The sequence below is a fragment of the Dama dama genome, chromosome 20 (genome assembly GCF_033118175.1).
Source record: "Dama dama isolate Ldn47 chromosome 20, ASM3311817v1, whole genome shotgun sequence".
Classification (NCBI taxonomy): Eukaryota; Metazoa; Chordata; class Mammalia; order Artiodactyla; family Cervidae; genus Dama; species Dama dama.
Window position 1 is genome coordinate 75930255 of NC_083700.1, and position 18839 is coordinate 75949093.

Below are 18839 nucleotides of genomic sequence, written 5' to 3' on the forward strand. Positions count from 1 at the left end.
TGGTCACTCAGTTGTGTCTGACTCTTTGTGACCCCATGGACTGTAGCCCACCAGGCTCCTGTTCATGGGGATTCTCCAGGCAAGAATACTGGAGTGGGTTGCCATGGGCCTCTCCAGATCTTCCCAACCCAGGGATTGAACCCAGGTCTCCAGCTTGCAGGTGGATTCTTTACTGATTAAGCCACCAGGGAAGCACTTGAATAGCACTACCAACACTTAATTAGTAATATCTGTATGACCCTGGCAAGTTATTTTCCTTCTTTCTGCCTCATTTGAGAAACAGGGAAAACAACCCTATTAAACAAGATTTTAGGGATTTAAAACACTTGTGACACACTAAATAATGTTAAACTATAATTATGATTTCTGAATAGGGATGTCTAAAAATGCTCACCAGATGTCAACACTGCTTATTTCCTGGTGGTGGGATTTGGGACAATTTTTTCTTACATCTTTGCACTTTTCCATGATGCTTGAAAACGTATTGTTTTAAGTGTAAATCATTTTCATAATAACAAAAGTCATTATTTTTTTTAAAAAAAAGCATTTAGATTTCATGAGAATTTCCACTATAAAAAAACTTAAGGCCAAATTTCATCAAAATCTTTAAAGTGAGAGAGAAAAAAAAGAAGAAAAAAATAAAGTGACAGGAGTGGAAAAGAAACTAAGACAAGAGCCTTGTGGATTCTACCTGACAGGGACACAAAAACATGAAATTAAGAAGGAACAGTCACAAGACAGACAAAACATCAAAAGTATGGCAACACAGCAGCTAAGGGGGAAAAACCCTTCAGAATATAACAGACTTTTAAAATTCTGTTAAACAAGCAGGATGAAGGATTTTTTAAATTAATTTAATTTTTATTGAAAGATAATTGCTTTATGCTTGCTCCTTGGAAGGAAAGTTATGACCAACCTAGACAGCATATTAAAAAGCAGAGACATTACTTTGCCAACAAAGGTCTGTCGAGTTAAGGCTATGGTTTTCCCAGTAGTCATGTATGGATGTGAGAGTTGGACTATAAAGAAGGCTGAGTGCCGAAGAACTGATGCTTTTGAATTGTGGTGTTGGAGAAGACTCTTGAGAGTCCCATGGACTGCAAGGAGGTCCAACCAGTCCATCCTAAAGGAGATCAGTCCTGGGTATTCATTGGAGGGATTAATGTTGAAGCTGAAACTCCAATACTTTGGCCACCTGATGTGGAGAGCTGACTCATGTGAGAAGATCTTGATGCTGGGAAAGATTGAGGGCAGGAGGAGAAGGGGACAACAGATGATGAGATGGATGGATGGCATCACTGACTCAATGGACATGGGTTTGGGTGGACTCTGGGAGTTGGTGATGGACAGGGAGGCCTGGCATGCTGCAGTTTGTGGGGTCACAAAAGAGTTGGACACAAGAGAGCGACTGAACAGCTTTACAGAATTTTCTCTCAAACCTCAACATGAATCAGCCATAGGTACACATATATCCCCTCCCTTTTGAACCTCCCTCCCATCTCCCATCCCATCCCACTCCTCTAGATTGATACAGAGCCCGTTTGAGTATCCTCAGCCATATAGCAAATTCCTGTTGGCTATCTATTTTACATATGGTAATGTAAGTTTCCATGTTACTGGTTCCACACATCTCACCCTCTCCTCCCCTCTCCCCATGTCCGTAAGTCTATTCTCTATGTCTGTTTCTCCATTGCTGCCCTGTAAATAAATTCTTCAGTACCATTTTTCTACATTCCGTCTCTATGCATTCAGTCAATTCAGTTCAGTCGCTCAGTCGTGTCCGACTCTTTGCGACCCCATGAATCACAGCACGCCAGGCCTCCCTGTCCATCACCAACTCCCAGAGTTTACTCAAACTCATGCCCGTCGAGTCGGTGATGCCATCCACCCATCTCATCCTCTGTCATCCCCTTCTCCTCCTGCCCTCTATCCCTCCCAGCATCAGGGTCTTTTCCAATGAGTCAACTCTTTGCATAAGGTGGCCGAAGTATTGGAGTGTCAGCTTCAACATCAGTCCTTCCAATGAACACCCAGGACTGATCTCCTTTAGGATGGACTAGTTGGATCTCCTTACAGTCCAAGGGACTCTCAAGAGTCTTCTCCAACACCGCAGTTCAAAAGCATCAATTCTTTGGTGCTCAGCTTTCTTCATCATCCAACTCTCACATTCATACATGACCACTGGAAAAACCATAGCCTTGACTAGATGGACCTTTGTTGGCAAAGTAATGTCTCTGCTTTTAAATATGCTGTCTAGGTTGGTCATAACTTTCCTTCCAAGGAGTAAGCGTCTTTTAATTTCATTGCTGCAATCACCATCTGCAGTAATTTTGGAGCCCAGAAAAATAAAGTCTGACACTGTTTCCACTGTTTCCCCATCTATTTGCCATGAAGTGATGGGACCAGATGCCATGATCTTAGTTTTCTGAATGTATATATGCATTAGAATATGATATTTATCTTTCTCTTTCTGACTCACTTCACTCTGTATAATAGGTTCTAGGTTCATCCACCTTTAGAACCGACTCAAATGCATTTCTTTTTAGGGCTGAGTAATATTTCATCCTGTACATTACCACTACTTCTTTATCCATTCATCTGTCAATGGACATCTTGGTTGCTTCCATTTTCTAGCTATTGTAAATAAACAGTGCTGCAATCAACAATGGGATACATGTGTCTTTTTCAATTTTGTTTGTTCATGGTATATGCCTAGGAGTGGGATTGCTGAGTCATATGGTTGTTTTATTCCTAGTTTTTTAAGGAATCTCCATATTATCTTCCATAGTTGTTGTATCAATTTACATTCCCACCAACAGTGCAAGAGCATTCCCTTTTCTTCACACCCTCTTTAGCATTTATTGTTTGTAGACTTTTCAAAGATGGCCATTCTGACCGGTGTGAGGTATCTCACTGTAGTTTTGATTTGCATTTCTCTAATGATGAGTGATGCTGAGCATCTTTTCATGTGTTTGTTAGCCATCTGTATGTCTTCTTTGGAGAAATGTCTGTTCAGGTCTTGTCCCCACTTTTTGATTGGGTTGTTTTTCTGGCATTGAGTTGTATGAACTGCTTGTATATTTTGGAAATTAATTCTTTGTCAGTTGTTTCATTTGCTATTATTTTCTCCCATTCTGATGGCCGTCTTTTCACCTTGCTTATAGTTTCTTTTGCTGTGCAAAAGTTTTTAAGTTTAATCAGGTCCAACTTGTTTACTTTTGTTTTTATTTCTGTTACACTAGAAAGTGGGTCATAGAAGATCTTGCTTTGATTTATGTCATTGAGTGTTCTGCCTATGTTTTACTCTTAAAAGTTTTATAGTTTCTGGTCTTACATGTAAGTCTTTAATCCATTTTGAGTTTATCTATGTGTATGGTGTTAGGAAGTGTTACAATTTCATTCTTTTACACGAAGCTGTCCAGCTTTCCCAGTACCATTTATTGAAGAAGCTGTCTTTGCTCCATTGTGTATTTTTGCCTCCTCTGTCAAAAATAAGGTTCCCATAGGTGCATGGGTTTATTTCTGGGCTTTCTATCTTGTTCCATTGGTCTGTTATTTTTGTTTTTGTGCCAGTGCCGTACTGTCTTGATGACTGTAGCTTTGTAGTATAATCTGAAGTCAGGAAGGTTGATTCCTCCAGCACCATTCTTCTTTCTCAAGACTGCTTTGACTATTCAGGATCTTTTGTGTTTCCATATGAATTGTGAAAATTTTTGTTGTAGTGAAAAATGCCATTGGTAATTTGATGGGGATCACAATGAATCTGTAGACTGCATTTGGTAGTATAGTCATTTTCACAATATTGATTCTTCCTACCCAGGAACATGGGATATCTCTCCATCAGTTTATGCCGTCTTTGATGTCTCTCATTAGTATCTTATAATTTTCTGTGTACATTTGTCTCCTTAGGTAAGTTTATTCCTAGATATTTAATTCTTTTTGTTCCAATGGTGAATGGGATTGATTTCTTAATTTATTTTTCTGATTTTTCATTATTGGTATATAGAAATGCAAGTGATTTCTATGTATTGATTTTGTATCCTGCAACTTTGCTAAATTCACTGATTAGCTCTACTAATTTTCTGATACTATCTTTAGGGTTTTCTACATACAGTATCATATCACCTGCAAACAGTGAGAGCTTTACTTCTTCTTTTCCGATCTGGATTCCTTTTTTTTTCTTTTTCTTCTCTGATTGCTGTAGCTAGGACTTCCAGAACTATGCTGAATAATGGACACCAGTGAAAGTGGACACCCTTGTCTTGTTCCTGATCATAGGCCAAATGCTTTAAAGTTTTTACCACTGAGAATAATGTTTGCTGTAGGCTTATCATATATGGCCTTTACTATGTTGAGGTAGGTTCTTCCTATGCCCATTTTTTGAAGAATTTTAATCATAAATGGGTGCTGAATTTTGTCAAATGCTTTTTCTGTATCTGTTGAGATGATCATATGGTTTTTATCTTTCAATTTGTTAATATGGTGTATCACACTGATTCATTTGCGCATACTGAAGAATCCTTGCATCCCTCGAATAACCCAACTTGATCACGGTGTAAGAGCTTTTCAATGTGTTCCTGAATTCTGTTTGCTAAAATTTTGTTGAGGATTTTTACATCTATGTTCATCAGTGACACTGGCCTGAAGTTTTCTTTTTTTGTGTTGTCTTTGTCTGGTTTTGGTATCAGGGTGATAGTGGCCTCACAGAATGAGTTTGGAAGCGTTCCTTCCTCTGCAATTTTTTGAAAGAGTATTAGAAAGAGAGGGATTAGCTCTTCTCTAAATGTTTGATACAATTCTCCTGTGAAGCCATCTGATTCTGTGACTTTGTTTTTTGGGAGATTTTTGATCAGATTCAATTTCAGTGCTTGTAATTGGGTTGTTCATTAATTTCTGTTTCTTCCTGGTTTAGTCTCGGGAGATTGAACTTTTCTAAGAATCTGTCCATTTCTTCCTGGTTATCTATTTTATTGCCATATAGTTGTTCATAATAGTCTCTTATATCCTTTGTATTTCTGTGTTGTCTGCTGTAACCTCTCCTTTTTCATTTCTAATTTTGTTGATTTGATTCTCTTCTCTTTCTTTTCTTGATGAGTCTGGCTAAAGGCTTGTCAATTTTACCTTCTCAAAGAACAAGCTTTTAGTTTTATTAATCTTTACTAATTGTCTCTTTCATTTCTTTTTATTTCTGCACAGATCTTTATTATTTCTTTCCTTCCACTAATTTCAGGTTTTTTTTTTTTTGTTCTTTTTCCGGTTGTTTTAGGTGTAAAGTTTAGGTTGTCTATTTGATGTTTTTCTTGTTTTTTGAGGTAGGATTGTATTGTTATAAACTTCACTCTTAGAACTGCTTTTGCTGTATCCCAGAGGTTTTGAGTTGTCATTTTTTCATTGTCATTTGTTTCTAGAAATTACTTGATTTCCCTTTTGATTTTTTCAGTAACCTGTTGGTTATTCAGAAATGTGTTGCTTAACCTCCATGTATTTGTATTTCTTACAGATCTTTTCTTGTAACTGATATCTAGTCTCATAGTGCTGTGGTTGGAAAAGATGCTTGATACGATTTCAATTTTCTCAAATTTACTGAGGTTTGATTTGTGACCTGAGATGTGGACTATCCTGGGGAATGTCCCATGTGCACTTGAGAAGAAGGTGTATTCTTCTGCGTTTGGATGGAATGTCCTGAAGATATCAATGAGATCCATCTCATCTAATGTATCACTTAAGACCTGTGTTTCCTTATTAATTTTCTGTCTTGATGATCTGTCCATTGGTGTGAGTGGGGTGTTAAGTCTCCTACTATTATTGTGTTAACTGTCAACTTCTCCTTTTATGTCTGTGTTTGTCTTATATATTGAGGTGCTCCTATGTTGTGTGCATAGGTATTTACAATTGTTATGTCTTCTTGGATCGATCCCTGGACCATTATGCAGTGTTCTTCCTATTACAAGTGTCCTCTTGTAATAGTCTTTATTTTAAGGTCTATTTTGTCTGATAGGAGGATTGCTACTTCAGCTTTCTTTTGCTTCTCATTTGCATGGAATATATTCTTCCATCCTCTCACTTTCAGTCTGTATCTTGAGGTCTGAAGTGGGATTCTTGTAGACAGCATATATATGGGTCTTATTTTTATATCCACTCAGCCAGTCTGTCTTAGGGTGGGGGCATTTAATCCATTTACATTTAAATTAATTATTGATATATATGTTGCTATTGCCATTTTCTTAATTGCTTAGGGTTGACTTTATAGATCATTTTTCTTGTATTTCTTGACTATGTAAGTCCCTTTAACATTTATTGTTAAAGCCTGTCTGGTGGTACTGAATTCTCTTAACTTTTGGTGGTCTGAAAAACTTTATTTCTCCATTAATTCCGAATGAGACCCTTGCTGGATACAGTAATCTTGTTTGTAGATTTTCCCCTTTCAGTACATTAAATACATCCTGCCATTCCCATCTGGCCTGCAGAGTTTCTGCTGAAATGTCAGCTGCTAAGCGTATGGGGTTTTCCTTGTATGTTACTTGTTGCTTCTCCCTTGCTACTTTTAAAATTCTTTCTTTTAGTTTTTGTTAGTTTGATTAGTATGTGTCTTGGCGTGTTTCTCCTTGGGTTTATCCTGTATGGGACTCTTTGTGCCTCTTGGACTTGATTGACTATTTCCTTTTCCATGTTGGGGAAATTTTTAACTATAATCTCTTCAAAAATTTTCTCATACCCTTTCTTTTTCTCTTCTTCTGGGACCCCTATAATTGGAATGTTAGTGCGTTTGATATTGTCCCAGAGGTCTCTGAGACGATCCTTCGTTCTTTTCATTCTTTTTACTTTATTCTGCTCTTCAGAAGTTAGTTCCATCATTTTATCTTCCAGCTCATTGATTTGTTCTTCTGCTTCAGACATTCGGCTATTGACTCCTCCTAGAGCATTACTGAGATTTATTAATTTCAGTAATTGTATTGTCTCTGTATGTTTATTCTTTAATTCTTCTAGGTCTTTGTTAATTGATTCTTGCATTTGCTTCACTTTGTTTTCAAGGTTTTTGATCTTTACTATGATTATTCTGAATTCTCAGGTAGTTTGCCTATTTCCTCATTTATTTTCACTTCTGTGTTTCTAGTTTGCTCCTTCATTTGTGCAGTCTTTCTCTGCATTTTCTTTCTTTTTTTTCTTTCTTCAAACTTATTGTTTGAGGTCTCCTTTCCCAAGGTGACTTCAAGGTAAATTTTTTCTTTCTTTTGGTTTCTGCCCTAAGGTTGGTCCAGTGGTTTGTGTAAGCTTAACAGGGTGAGATTTGTGCTGAGTTTTTGTTTGTTTGCTTTTCCTCTGATAGGCAAGGCTGAGTGAGGTGGTAATCCAGTCTTCTGATGATGAGGTTTGTATTTTTGTTTTGTTTGTTGTTTAGATGAGGTGTCCTGCACAGGTTGCTACTGGTGGTTGGGTGATGCTAGGTCCTGTATTCAAGTGGTTTCCTTTGTGTGAGTTCTCACTATGTGACATCCCTAGTGTTAGTTCTCCAGTAGTCTAGGGCCTTGGAGTCAGTGCTCCCACTCCAAAGGCTCAGGACTTGATCTCTAGTCAGAAACAAAGATTTCACAAGTGGTTTGCCATGGCATTAACTGAGATTAAAACAAATATCCAAAAATGAGAGGCCAAAAATGAACCCCAGACAAATGGCAGTTACAAAATCAGGCAAATAATAATTTAAATAATGGAACATACATATACATATACATCCATGAGCAAAGTCAAAACAGTCCAACAAAAATAAATTACAGTAGCTGGCCTGGCGAACAGAAAATCAAAAATTATATTTACCGGTTAAGAAAAAAACTAACTAAAGCACAAACTGGAAAACAAAACTAAAGCAGGTGCTAAGTGGGGAATAAAGCAATGAAAATAACAGTAGGAAAAGCAAACAAAGGAATAAATGTAGAAAAAACAGTATGTTTAAAACATTAAAATTAAAAAAGAGGAAAGAAAAAAAAGGAGGGGGGGGAACTCCACAGAACTGCAGAAGCCCAATGTAGAGGCAGAGGTTTATAACAATAAAAAATGTTTTTTTTATGTGACTGAGGAAAAAAAAAAAGCTCAAAAGTTTAATTAGATTTCCTAGTGCCAATGAAATAAAAAACTACAACGGGGGGGGGGGGGGGCGGGTAGAAAAAAAGAATCTATAGAACAAGTCAAAACATAAGAATAACAAATGTTTTTCTTGAGTCACTGCTGTCAGAGTCCTTTCCCTCACTGGAAGTCACTGTCCACTCACCTCCCTAGGATGCCCTAGGATGACACTGCTGATCTCTGACCTGCTGTGGGGGCAGTTCAGATTCTTATCTGGTCCTACTCCTGTGTGTTCTTGCCTCCAATGCCCACAGCTAACAGGACTGGTGTGTTTTATTTTGTGGGCACTCTCAATGACCTTTTACATATTCCACAGACACAGAGTCTGGCCAGTTGATCGTGTGGATTTAATCTGCAGCTTGTACAGCTGGTGGGAAGGTTTTGGGTGTTCTTCCTTAGCCACACTACCCCTGGGTTTCAACTGTGGTTTTATTTCCACCTCTGGATGTGAATCATCCCCTGGGGTTTGCTCCTGAGACTGCCCTGGAGGACTTGGGTTTGCCCCTGTGAGGGCCAGGTGTGGAGGTGGTGCAGCTGCTTGGGTCATAGGGGTTCTGGCAGCACCAGGTACTCAGGGGAGTTGGCGGCTAGGGCAGCAGGAAATACAGGGCTCTAGAAGAGTATGGCAACCAGTATTGGCCAATACGCTTCAGTATTCTTACCAGGAGAACCCCCCTCCCTGACAGAGAAGCCTGGCAGGCCAGAGTCTACAGGGTCGCAAAGAGTCAGACACTATCGAAGCGACCCTGTGAGCACAGACCAAGACTTTTTTGCCTATGGCAGCTCTGCCCCAGTGAGAGTTGAGTGTGAAGGTGACGCAGCTGCTTGGCTTGCGGGAACTCTGGCGGCGCCAAGTTGTGCAGGGACACTGACTGCTTCTGCCACAGGCGTTATGGCCTTATCAGTCTTTTCTCGAGCCTCTTGCAGCTGGCAATCAGAAGGCCTCTTTGGCCAGTCTTTCTCTGTAGCTCTGCCCATTCAGGCACTTACAGGGCTCCCTTGCCTGGGGTCCTTCTCTACTGTTCAGAGTGTCAGGCACATAGAGGGCCCCCTGGCTGGGGTCCTGCTCTACACTTCAGTGCATCAGCTATTTGCTGGGTCAGCCTCCCTATTGTTCAGCTGCCAATGCTAGCAGTGTGCGGAGAGAGGCTATGGCTCCAGCCCCTACACATGACTCAGCAGTATCACCTTGCTTCCACGGCTGCCCGGCTTTCCTCCACAGGCATTTTCCACCACAATCTCCTCCCTCACATCCCCTAGATCTGTTCTCTCCAGTCAACAGCAGACCTTGCCCTGGGATTGCTCCACAATCCCTAAACTCCAGGTCCCAGTCACCGCATCATCCACGAGACCTGCGTCCCTGTCTGGGGTTTGTATGGCTGTGGCAAGGACTGTCTGATTCTCATTCCATTTAGGCTGCCACAGATCAGCTGTTTCACTCTCAGCCTTAAATTTTTCTCCTCTGACTCAGACAACTGCCCCAGTGTGGGGATCAGACCACTGCTTCAGTTCCTCCACCTGTTGAGGGCAGGTCCAGTCCTACTAACACTTCCATTTCTCCCCCTAGTTACTTCATCCTATCAAGGTTTTGGTGGCTCTATATATTCTTTTCCTCTGGTCAGGTACTCCTGTCCTGAGTTCTGCATGCAATTCTATGTCTGAAGGTGTATTCCTGAATGTATCCATGGAGAGAGATGTACCACACATCCACCTGCTCCTCCGCCATCTTGTTCTCCCCAGGATGAAGATTTTAAAAGTGCACTGGATTTACTAATGAAGAGGTGAACCTTTAAAAAACTGTTTCTGTGCAGAAATGGAAGGCAAAGCCATACTGGAGAGGACTGAGGAAGAAACAGGTGGTGAAGAAGCAGAAACCTCTTTTGAAAAAAAGACCCACTATGAGGGAGGAAGGCAAAGTAAGTAGCTAGAGAAGAAGCATAGCTGAAGAACTTTTTGGTTTTGTTTGTTGGTGTTTAAAGATAGGAGATGTGAGTGCATGCTAAGTTACTTCAATTGTGTCTGACTCTTTGTGATCCTATGGACTGTAGCCTGCCAGGCTCCTCTGTCCATGGGATTCTCCCAGCAAGAATACTGAAGTGGGCTGCCATGCCCTCCTCCAGGGGAATCTTCCCGACTCAGAGATCGAGCCCTTGTCTTTCTGTGGCTCCTGCCTTGCAGGCGGATCCTTAACTGATGAATCACCAGGGAAGCCCAAGATAGGAGACATAACCACTTAGATGCCAATAGAAAGGAGCCAGCTAGAGAAAAGACTTTGAATTTAAGAGTCAAAGGATAGCTAACAGTGTCAAACTTCCTTGTTTGACACATACCAGGAACTGTGTTAAGTGTTTTCTTATAAATTACCTTATCCCTGCCCACTCCCCTGTCACTACACACAAACATTTCAAAATATTATACTCTTGTTTCCCAAAAGAGTACAGATCAAAAGACAATCTCTAGAAATTTTTCCTTAGTAAACTGCATCCTTTTTCTAACCCACTGGTATAACCCTACTAAAATCTCTAAACTGTAAATACAATAAACTCCCATGATCATGATAAAGGAAATTTGATATACTGCTATTGACTTCTGGGCTCTGTTCAGCCTGTTTCCATACTACAGCCCATATATTCTTGGGGCGAGAGTGGGAGATGGACAGTGCCTTTCAATGAAACCCTGACTCAGGAAGAAGACAATGGAGGGTGGGTCCCTGAGTCCCCAGTGTTCTTCCAGATACTCCCACACTGGGCCTATGAAACAAACACACGCTACCTGAGAGATACTTCTGGAGTCAATCTGGAAGTCCCAAGTCACACGTTACAAACACATAGTTATTTAAACTGAGTACACAGACATGGCTCAGACAGTAGAGAAACTGCCTGAAATACAGAAGACCTACATTCGATCCCTGGGTCAGGAAGATCCCCTGAAGAAGGGAATGGCTACCCATTTCAGTATTTTTGCCTAGAAAATTCCATGGACAAGACGCCTGGCAGGCCATAGTCCATGGGATCACAAAGAGTCAGACATGACTGCAATTGAACATGCATGCACCTCAGCCAGACAGGATAACCCTGAGAATATGATACTTAAAGCTACACAATTACTATAAATTAAAAACGACAATGATTCCTGGTTCAGGAAGATTCCATGTGCCACAGAGCAACTAAGCCTGTGTGCCACAACTACTGAGCCTGTGTTCTAGAGCCCAGGAACCACAAATACTGAAGCCCATGTGCCCTAGAGTCCGTGCTGCACAACAAGAGAAGTCACCACAATGAGAAGGCCGTGCACCCCAATCTACTGCAAGTAGAGAAAAGCCCATGCAGCTACAAAGACCCAGCACAGCCAAAAATAAAAATATAAAATTGTTTAAAAAGTTTTTTTTAAACGACACAGTTGAGAACAGCTAGAATACTCAGAGAATAAACCACACTGCCTTAATTGGTTCCAGAGGTAGATGGATTATTTGGCAGTTAAGTTTATATTCTAAATAAAATATGACTTTTGACTATGCTCTAAATAGAACAGGAAACACAGTTGATATTTATTAAATGTCTATTGAAGAATGACTAAATGCCAAGAGAAACTCGACTTCCACGATAAAACACAAGAAAATACGGAGGAATGATCTCTTTAAATATGACATTAACCTCTATAAATATAACAGCAATAAAAAGAAAAAATACTCCATTATAAATAATTAGTATAACTTCATGAACACGCTGGATTTTGAAAGATCCCCATCACTGAAATGTAATAGCATCTTCTGAAACTACTTCATTCTAATGAATTACCAAATTTAAATATTAGAACTTCTAAAAAGCAATCATAAGTTTATCTACCTTATATTACTGAAAAATAATTTACAAGTGATTAAGTGAAAGAGTTCAGAAGGCAAGAGTTCACAAAATATATTAACACAGGTTAATTGGGGAAGTGCTTCTTGTGGCATTTTAAAGTGTGTCAGACAGGCAAAATGAATTCAAAATAATTTAATGAAGTTCATTATGTGTGTGTTGGGGGTAAGAAAGGGAAAGACTAATGCAGAAAACTGCAAAACTACTACCACAAAATCATAAACTTTGACAATCTGGGAAATTCCTAGTGACTACAAATAAATATGAATAAATAAATGAATTTATTAACCTCTGGTTTCTGTGTCAATACATTTTAGTGCTCAAGTAAAAATTCTACCTAATCAATATATTGTGAGGATGAAATGCTAAAACATAATTAGTAAGATGTAATAATGTGGTTCACCACAGAAATTTCCACATTCTTAAAAGGTCACACTGTGATTAATGACATGAATTTTAAGTTGTCTGAGCTTTTCCTACGTGTAGATTAATGGAACTGCCTGTTTCAACACTAAGGGTATGACATATAAATGACACATATATGACTTCTGACTATGCTCTAAATAGAACAGGAAACACAAGGGTAATATATGTGTTCATTTTTCAGTAAGTGACTTAAGAATCAATAATTTGTCTAATGTTCATTAGAAACAACAATTCACACAATCCTCTGCTAGTGCTGAGTAATTTTACTCTAAAACTTACATCATGCAAGCATGAAAATTTGCAAATACCTTATTTCTTTGACTTTTTTCCCTAAGTAGCCCATCTAATTCTCAATTAATCTAGTAAAGGGTCTCAGTTTTAGCATTACTGACACCTTTGGCCAGAGTACTCTTAGTTTGGGGAAAGGGGTCCTGTGCTTTTTAAAGATGTTTACCAAGCATCTGAATTATTTAGAATTATCTCAAAGATACAGCATTTACTCAGTTTTTAACATGGGAGAAACAACCATAGTTTTCATATGCCCAGCAAACTTTTTTGCGAATTAAACCCTTTTCACACAGTCTGAGCAGGGTTGACACTGTACCCTGGAGCCCAACGAAGAGATAAATGAGCCAGAGTACTCACTCATCTCTTGGGTCACAGTAATTACTTCTGGTTGGATAAGATTCAAGCTGAGTCAATAGAAGCTCTCTCCAGGACTTTTGCTGGAGCAAAGCAGGATGGGGATGGTCTCATTTTTCCTGCTTCCTGACTAGGATCGTGAAAAGTGTTAAGTCATGAGCTCCTAGCAGCCATCCTACCTTGTCTAACAATAAAGGAAAGAGGGAAAGGAGAGATATCTAACATTATAAAAAGCCCTAAATCCAGTTTTATTTGAAGACAGATTAGCTAGAACTTCCCAGTAAAGCAATCAAGTAAATTCTTTTTTGCTAAAGCTAACTGAACTCAGTTTAAACTTTGTCAACTGCAAGCAAAAGAGCATAAATGGATATCTTCTGAAAATCTGAATAATAAAACCTAAACATAAGGGTAAGATTAGTGATTTACTGGATTTATTGGATCATGATAATGATTTAATGATTTAATGTTATTTATCAAGCATTTTCTCTGTGCCAAACACTGTGCCCCTAAGTGCAACACATAACAACATCACACGTAACTCCTGAGAAAAAGCAGCAGTTAAGTAATCCGTCCAAGGCCAAATGCCTAGATAGCCTCAAGTTCACTGACTCCATATAAGTTCTGTTAACATTATTCTGCAACCATCGAGTAACTCAAATATTTACTAAGTGTCTATGTTTTAGATCACTCGAGGTATACTAAGGATACAAAGCTGAATAAACAAATGATTATAATATACTCTGTTAACTATAAACGATCATTTACATAAATTTAAGAGAAAAGCTTTATCAATATCTCTTCAGGATACCCAGTAATAGGGTTTCCTTAAAGCAATGAAAAATTCTAATCAATCTGCCAAAGAACTTCTTACTGTGTGGATACCAAGAGATCTTAAAGTCTTGTGACTCATATCAAAATCACCCAAACTAAATGCTCACTCTTGAATGTGCTCACCAAATCGATGAAACATACAAAACTTTTTCTATAAGGAAAAAAGGATCTAGTCAGCACTGTCCCTTTGACAGTTTTATTCCTAACAGTGTGGTTTACTGAACAGTTTAACAAGAGTTTGGTTCATGTGGACAGGTTAACCTAAATGCAGATGAATTCTTGATATCATGACAAAGGCATGAACTTCTATTATAGAACTACAAAACAGAGGAAAGGACCTGAACCACAGTGACTCCTATAAGGCAGTCACTGTATTAAATTTCATCTGTTCCTCATACAATGTAACCTGCTTAAATTCTCAGAGTAAGAAAGCTTCCAGGAAAAAAAAAATTAGAAAGCAATTGCTTTCTAAAATTATGCTAAAATGGAAAAACACTAAACCAAAATAGGAAATTGTGATCACTATTCGCTGTGATATCTAATAAGGCAAAAATGTTAAAAGACAAACATATTAAGAAATAATTAAAACTGCCTTTAACTGTAACATTAATTTGCCACATACAAAAACATAGAAAACCCAATGGATCATTCATTTTTGCATACAATTACAATGATTTACAAAAACTGTGCACAGAATTTCAGTATACAGTAAGGTCACTCCATATTTATACCTTTAATGTTCCTGTATGTTTCAGAAATTCATTTGAAAGCTATTACTAGTGTGTTAAAACATTTCCTTTGTCACTAGAATTTACTAAAGCCTGTGATATTCCTGTAATGACTTCTGATCTGGGGCTCTGCCCTGAAAGCAGATGCTTAGAATATAAAGTATGTTTTCAGACAGAATGTTAAAAAGAAAACAAACAAGACTTTTATGACTCCCAAAGGCTCTACATATGTAAGCTGAAATGTGGAAAAGAAAACTGAAATAAAGAAATGAAGAAAGATTTCTAACACTGAGTGATATCACACTGCCCATGAACTCATTAAACACACACATTCTCTCTCTCTCTCTCTCTGGAACTTTCCCAAAGTGGATAATCTGAAATGACTTAAAAAAAATAAACCCTCAAGTATTCTGTTTTCAGAAGTTCAAGTATTTAATTTTTATGACTTACCTTAGCACTATTAGACAAAAAATGAACAAAAAGTCATGCAAAATTTAAGTACACAAGTTTGTTTTTCCAAATTAAATAACACAAACAGCAAAACACTCATTAATAACATTAAAAATTTCAGGAGCAAATAAGCTTTTTCTATCAGTTGTTTACACTTGTTTTTTTAAAAAATCTCTCAATGGCTTCCACTGAAACAAAAGAACCTACAAAATAACCTTTTAAAATATAAATTATAAAGGTTATAAAAGGGTATATTTAGAGTATTTAAAATATAAAAAAAGATTAAAAGAATGTCTTAGAATGTCTTAAGTCATCTAATAATACAATACCAAAGAAGCATTCACTTTTCTTTTTTGGCTAGACTTCTACAAACAAAAGTGAAGAAACAGAAAATATTCCTTACAGATATGGTGCAGGGGTCTTCTTTCATAAATCATGGGGTAACAAATGAACTGTCATGTTCTTATCCCATTATAAAAACAGTTCATCAATTCCTGCCTTTTAAAAGCATGAATTCAGCTATGTAAATATATTAATGACCCACCTTTTTCATTTTCTTTGTATCTACAAATGCCAACTGGAATCTCTGCTTGAAACATGGAGCCCACCATAATCTCCTATTTTAAAAAAATATAAAATGTTAACAAAATGGAGTAACACAATGTCCACTTTCTAGATTTACCATCTTCCTGGGTTAACTGTTCCTGGTTTCTGTCATAATATAGTTACAACCAATTAACTACCTCAGAGGAGTATTGTGAGGATGAATGAGTTAATAATAGTAAGAGCTTGGATATGATTGGATGAAAGTATCAGTAATAATAATGGGGTGAAATGCAATATAGACAATGGATATGAACTTTACTTTAAAATATGGAGAAAAAGAAATAAACATGAATTCTTGTAATTCAACTGATAAGATAACTCTGAAAAGCAGAAAGTCAAATTAAGATATTTTCAGAGTACCCACTCTAAGCTATGGTCTCTGAATCAGCTTCCCCGGGAAACTGTGAGAAATGCAAAAATACTCAGGTCTTACCCCAGACCTACCGAACCAGAAACTATGAGGATGGGACTCAGCAATTAAGTATTTTAACAAGCTATCCATATAATTCTGATACACAATGAAATCTGAGAACCAGAGCTTTAAGGTAAAGGAAATAACAAAAACAGTTTGAATAAAGCCCAGTAGAGGCCAAATAAATAAAACTTCAAACCAAATGGATAGGTAATCAGTGCCTCACTTTTATTAAAACAATGTAAGATGAAATCATAACTTCTCCCAAACATAATTAAATCTTATTTTAGGAAATCTGGTAATCAATCTATATAGTCAAAACACAAGTTAGGGTAAACTGGCTGTTCAGAACGACAATTAGAAGTCAACACTGATGAGATTTTATTAGTATAAGACATAGGGACCAAGATTAATTACATGGACCCTCTTCTGTCTGTGGCTAAATGTTAACACAGTTACTACATTTTCAGAATAAAGACTTATGTAGCAAAGGTATGAAATCATGGTCTAGTAAGTTTAAATAACTCCTGGGATTTGAAGAGTTCCTCTCTCCTATTACTGTTTCCGACTGATGCTAGAATTTCATTTTATCTAGTGTAACTTCAAAGACATGTCTATGTAATAAATTTATTGCTGCACCTGTACAGGAAAACCAGTTAGTTTTTCTAAAAATATCACACACACATTTTCTCTACTCATATATAGGAATTTTCCTTATATCTTTCACTATAAAATAGATTACCCTATTGCCACTTCTTGTGCCTCTTCTAAGTTAACTCATCTCCACCTATCAGAGAATAAATAGTCAAGTTATCAACCCTGGCTAGGGTGCTTCTAAAAATATTCAAAGTATGGATTCATCCTAGACCAAATAAACTAGAATCTCTGGATGAAGGCCATGGTAATCAGCATTAAAATTTCTTTAAATGATTTTAACATGAAGTCAGGGTTGATAATTCCTAGCTTAGTATAAAGAAAAGACACCTCTCCTTTTTCCTACTGTGTTCAGAAACTTTTCACCTTAAATTTGTTCTGTGGGGAAATGAAGGAAAACAGTATCTAGGAGCATTATGTACCAAATATCTATGCAAAATTTTTATTTAATCCTCACCAACTTCGACAAGGCTGAATTTGCTGTTCCTATAATGTATGTAAGGAGATGAAACTCAAGAAAACGAGTTTCCTTAGGATCACACTATTACTAAATTCTGGGCTATAACTTGAACTCAGGTTTGATTTCAAAGCTGTTTCCTCTATCCCAGGTTTCAATAAAAATTTAATTTTGTCTTACAAGCCTTAGAAGATTAATCTCTGAATCCTGACAGTTTTTTACAAATCGCACTAAAACAAGACAATCTAGATTTACTTTATTATATAAATCTGGACTTGCTTTATTACATAATTTTCCTGAGGACGGGACTAATACTTCCTAGTAATAAGGGCTTTATCCCCACCATGTTCTCCCTCCTTTGAGTTTGCACTGCTTCATTTAAAAAAAGAAAAAATTCAAGGCTCAATCAAATACTCTATGGGGACACTCAAGATACAAAATCAATTTATATTGGAGAAAAAACAAACTTGGATATGTGGTAGAAAATAATAGTTTTCTGTTGATGATACCAAAGTTTCCAGCTTTTCTAATTTTAATTTCTGCATGATGTAGTAATTAGAAATGACTGAAGAACATTTGCTCAACAGGTCACACGAATAGTAACTTCTGTGATCCTTTTTTTCTGTCTTCAGTCCCACCATTCATTCATTAATCATTCAAGTTATTAAAAATTAATACATCCTGCACTGTGATAATCTTTCCTTACCACTTTAACCCACACTGATGTCTCTCTTTCCTAAACATCTCTTTGTGGTGGTTTAATCGCTAAGTTGTGTCCAACTCTTGTGACCCCCGTGGATTGTAGTCTGCCAGGCTCCTCTGTTCAGGGGATTCTTCAGGCAAAAATACTGGAGTGGGTTGTCATTTCCTTCTCCGGGGGATTTTCCCTAACCCAGGTCTCCTGCATTGCAGAGAGATTCTTTAGTGATTGAGCTACAAGGGAAGCCAATCTCTCTTTGGAAACCCATAAATCTATCAATTCTGGCTGAAGCCCATAATCCTTGGGTAGTACAGTCCAAGTTCATTTCAATACTTCATTCTTCCCAGCTGCAACTACAAATATACAGATTTTCCCTTATTTTAGTCCACAAAGGGGGTTATCTCTTAAGTGTGCCCCTGGCATCCGGACCAGACAACTTTAAAGAAACTAACAAACAAGACACAGGGAAGGGTCAAAAGTACTGACTAATTAAGTAAACAATCATGACTTAAAAAGGGCAGAAAGGCCACTTGATTTGATATTTTGTGCTATTCTGCTTCCACATAAACAACAGTTTATGCACTAAATTCAGAATCAGACCCAGGGAAAAGAACACCAAAAAAAAAAAAACCACACAAAAAACCCTCAACAGAGATTTTAAGAGATAAATCAGGTATCTGTCTCAATAAGTATGATATCACCTCTTATAGATGATTTGTCCTAATCAATTCTACATAACAATGTGATACATCTTCCTAATAAGTCAACTGTTTGGCAGAAGCTTAAAATTCTTCAGTTTAACCATGAGATTAATTATACACTGTTATACAATTTTATGTTTAAAGACTGTGTCATTATCTTTAAACTCATTTTAGAAATTAATTATGGATAGTTATCCAAAGTCCAAATCTATCTCTTCACACAATATACTTTGAGCTGTGAGTATCAACATTAA

General features: G+C 37.6%; 1 protein-coding gene across 12 annotated transcripts in view; it reads right to left on the reverse strand.

Annotated features, from left to right (window-relative positions):
* The window catches only part of MIER1 (MIER1 transcriptional regulator), a 69185-nt gene that overhangs the window by 18263 nt on the left and 32083 nt on the right, over positions 1-18839 (reverse strand). For all 12 annotated transcript variants that reach the window (XM_061121661.1, XM_061121658.1, XM_061121660.1 and 9 more), the window contains one exon: positions 15600-15672. In XM_061121661.1, coding sequence (XP_060977644.1) covers positions 15600-15672 — 73 coding nt within the window. The remainder of the gene's footprint in view (positions 1-15599; positions 15673-18839) is intronic.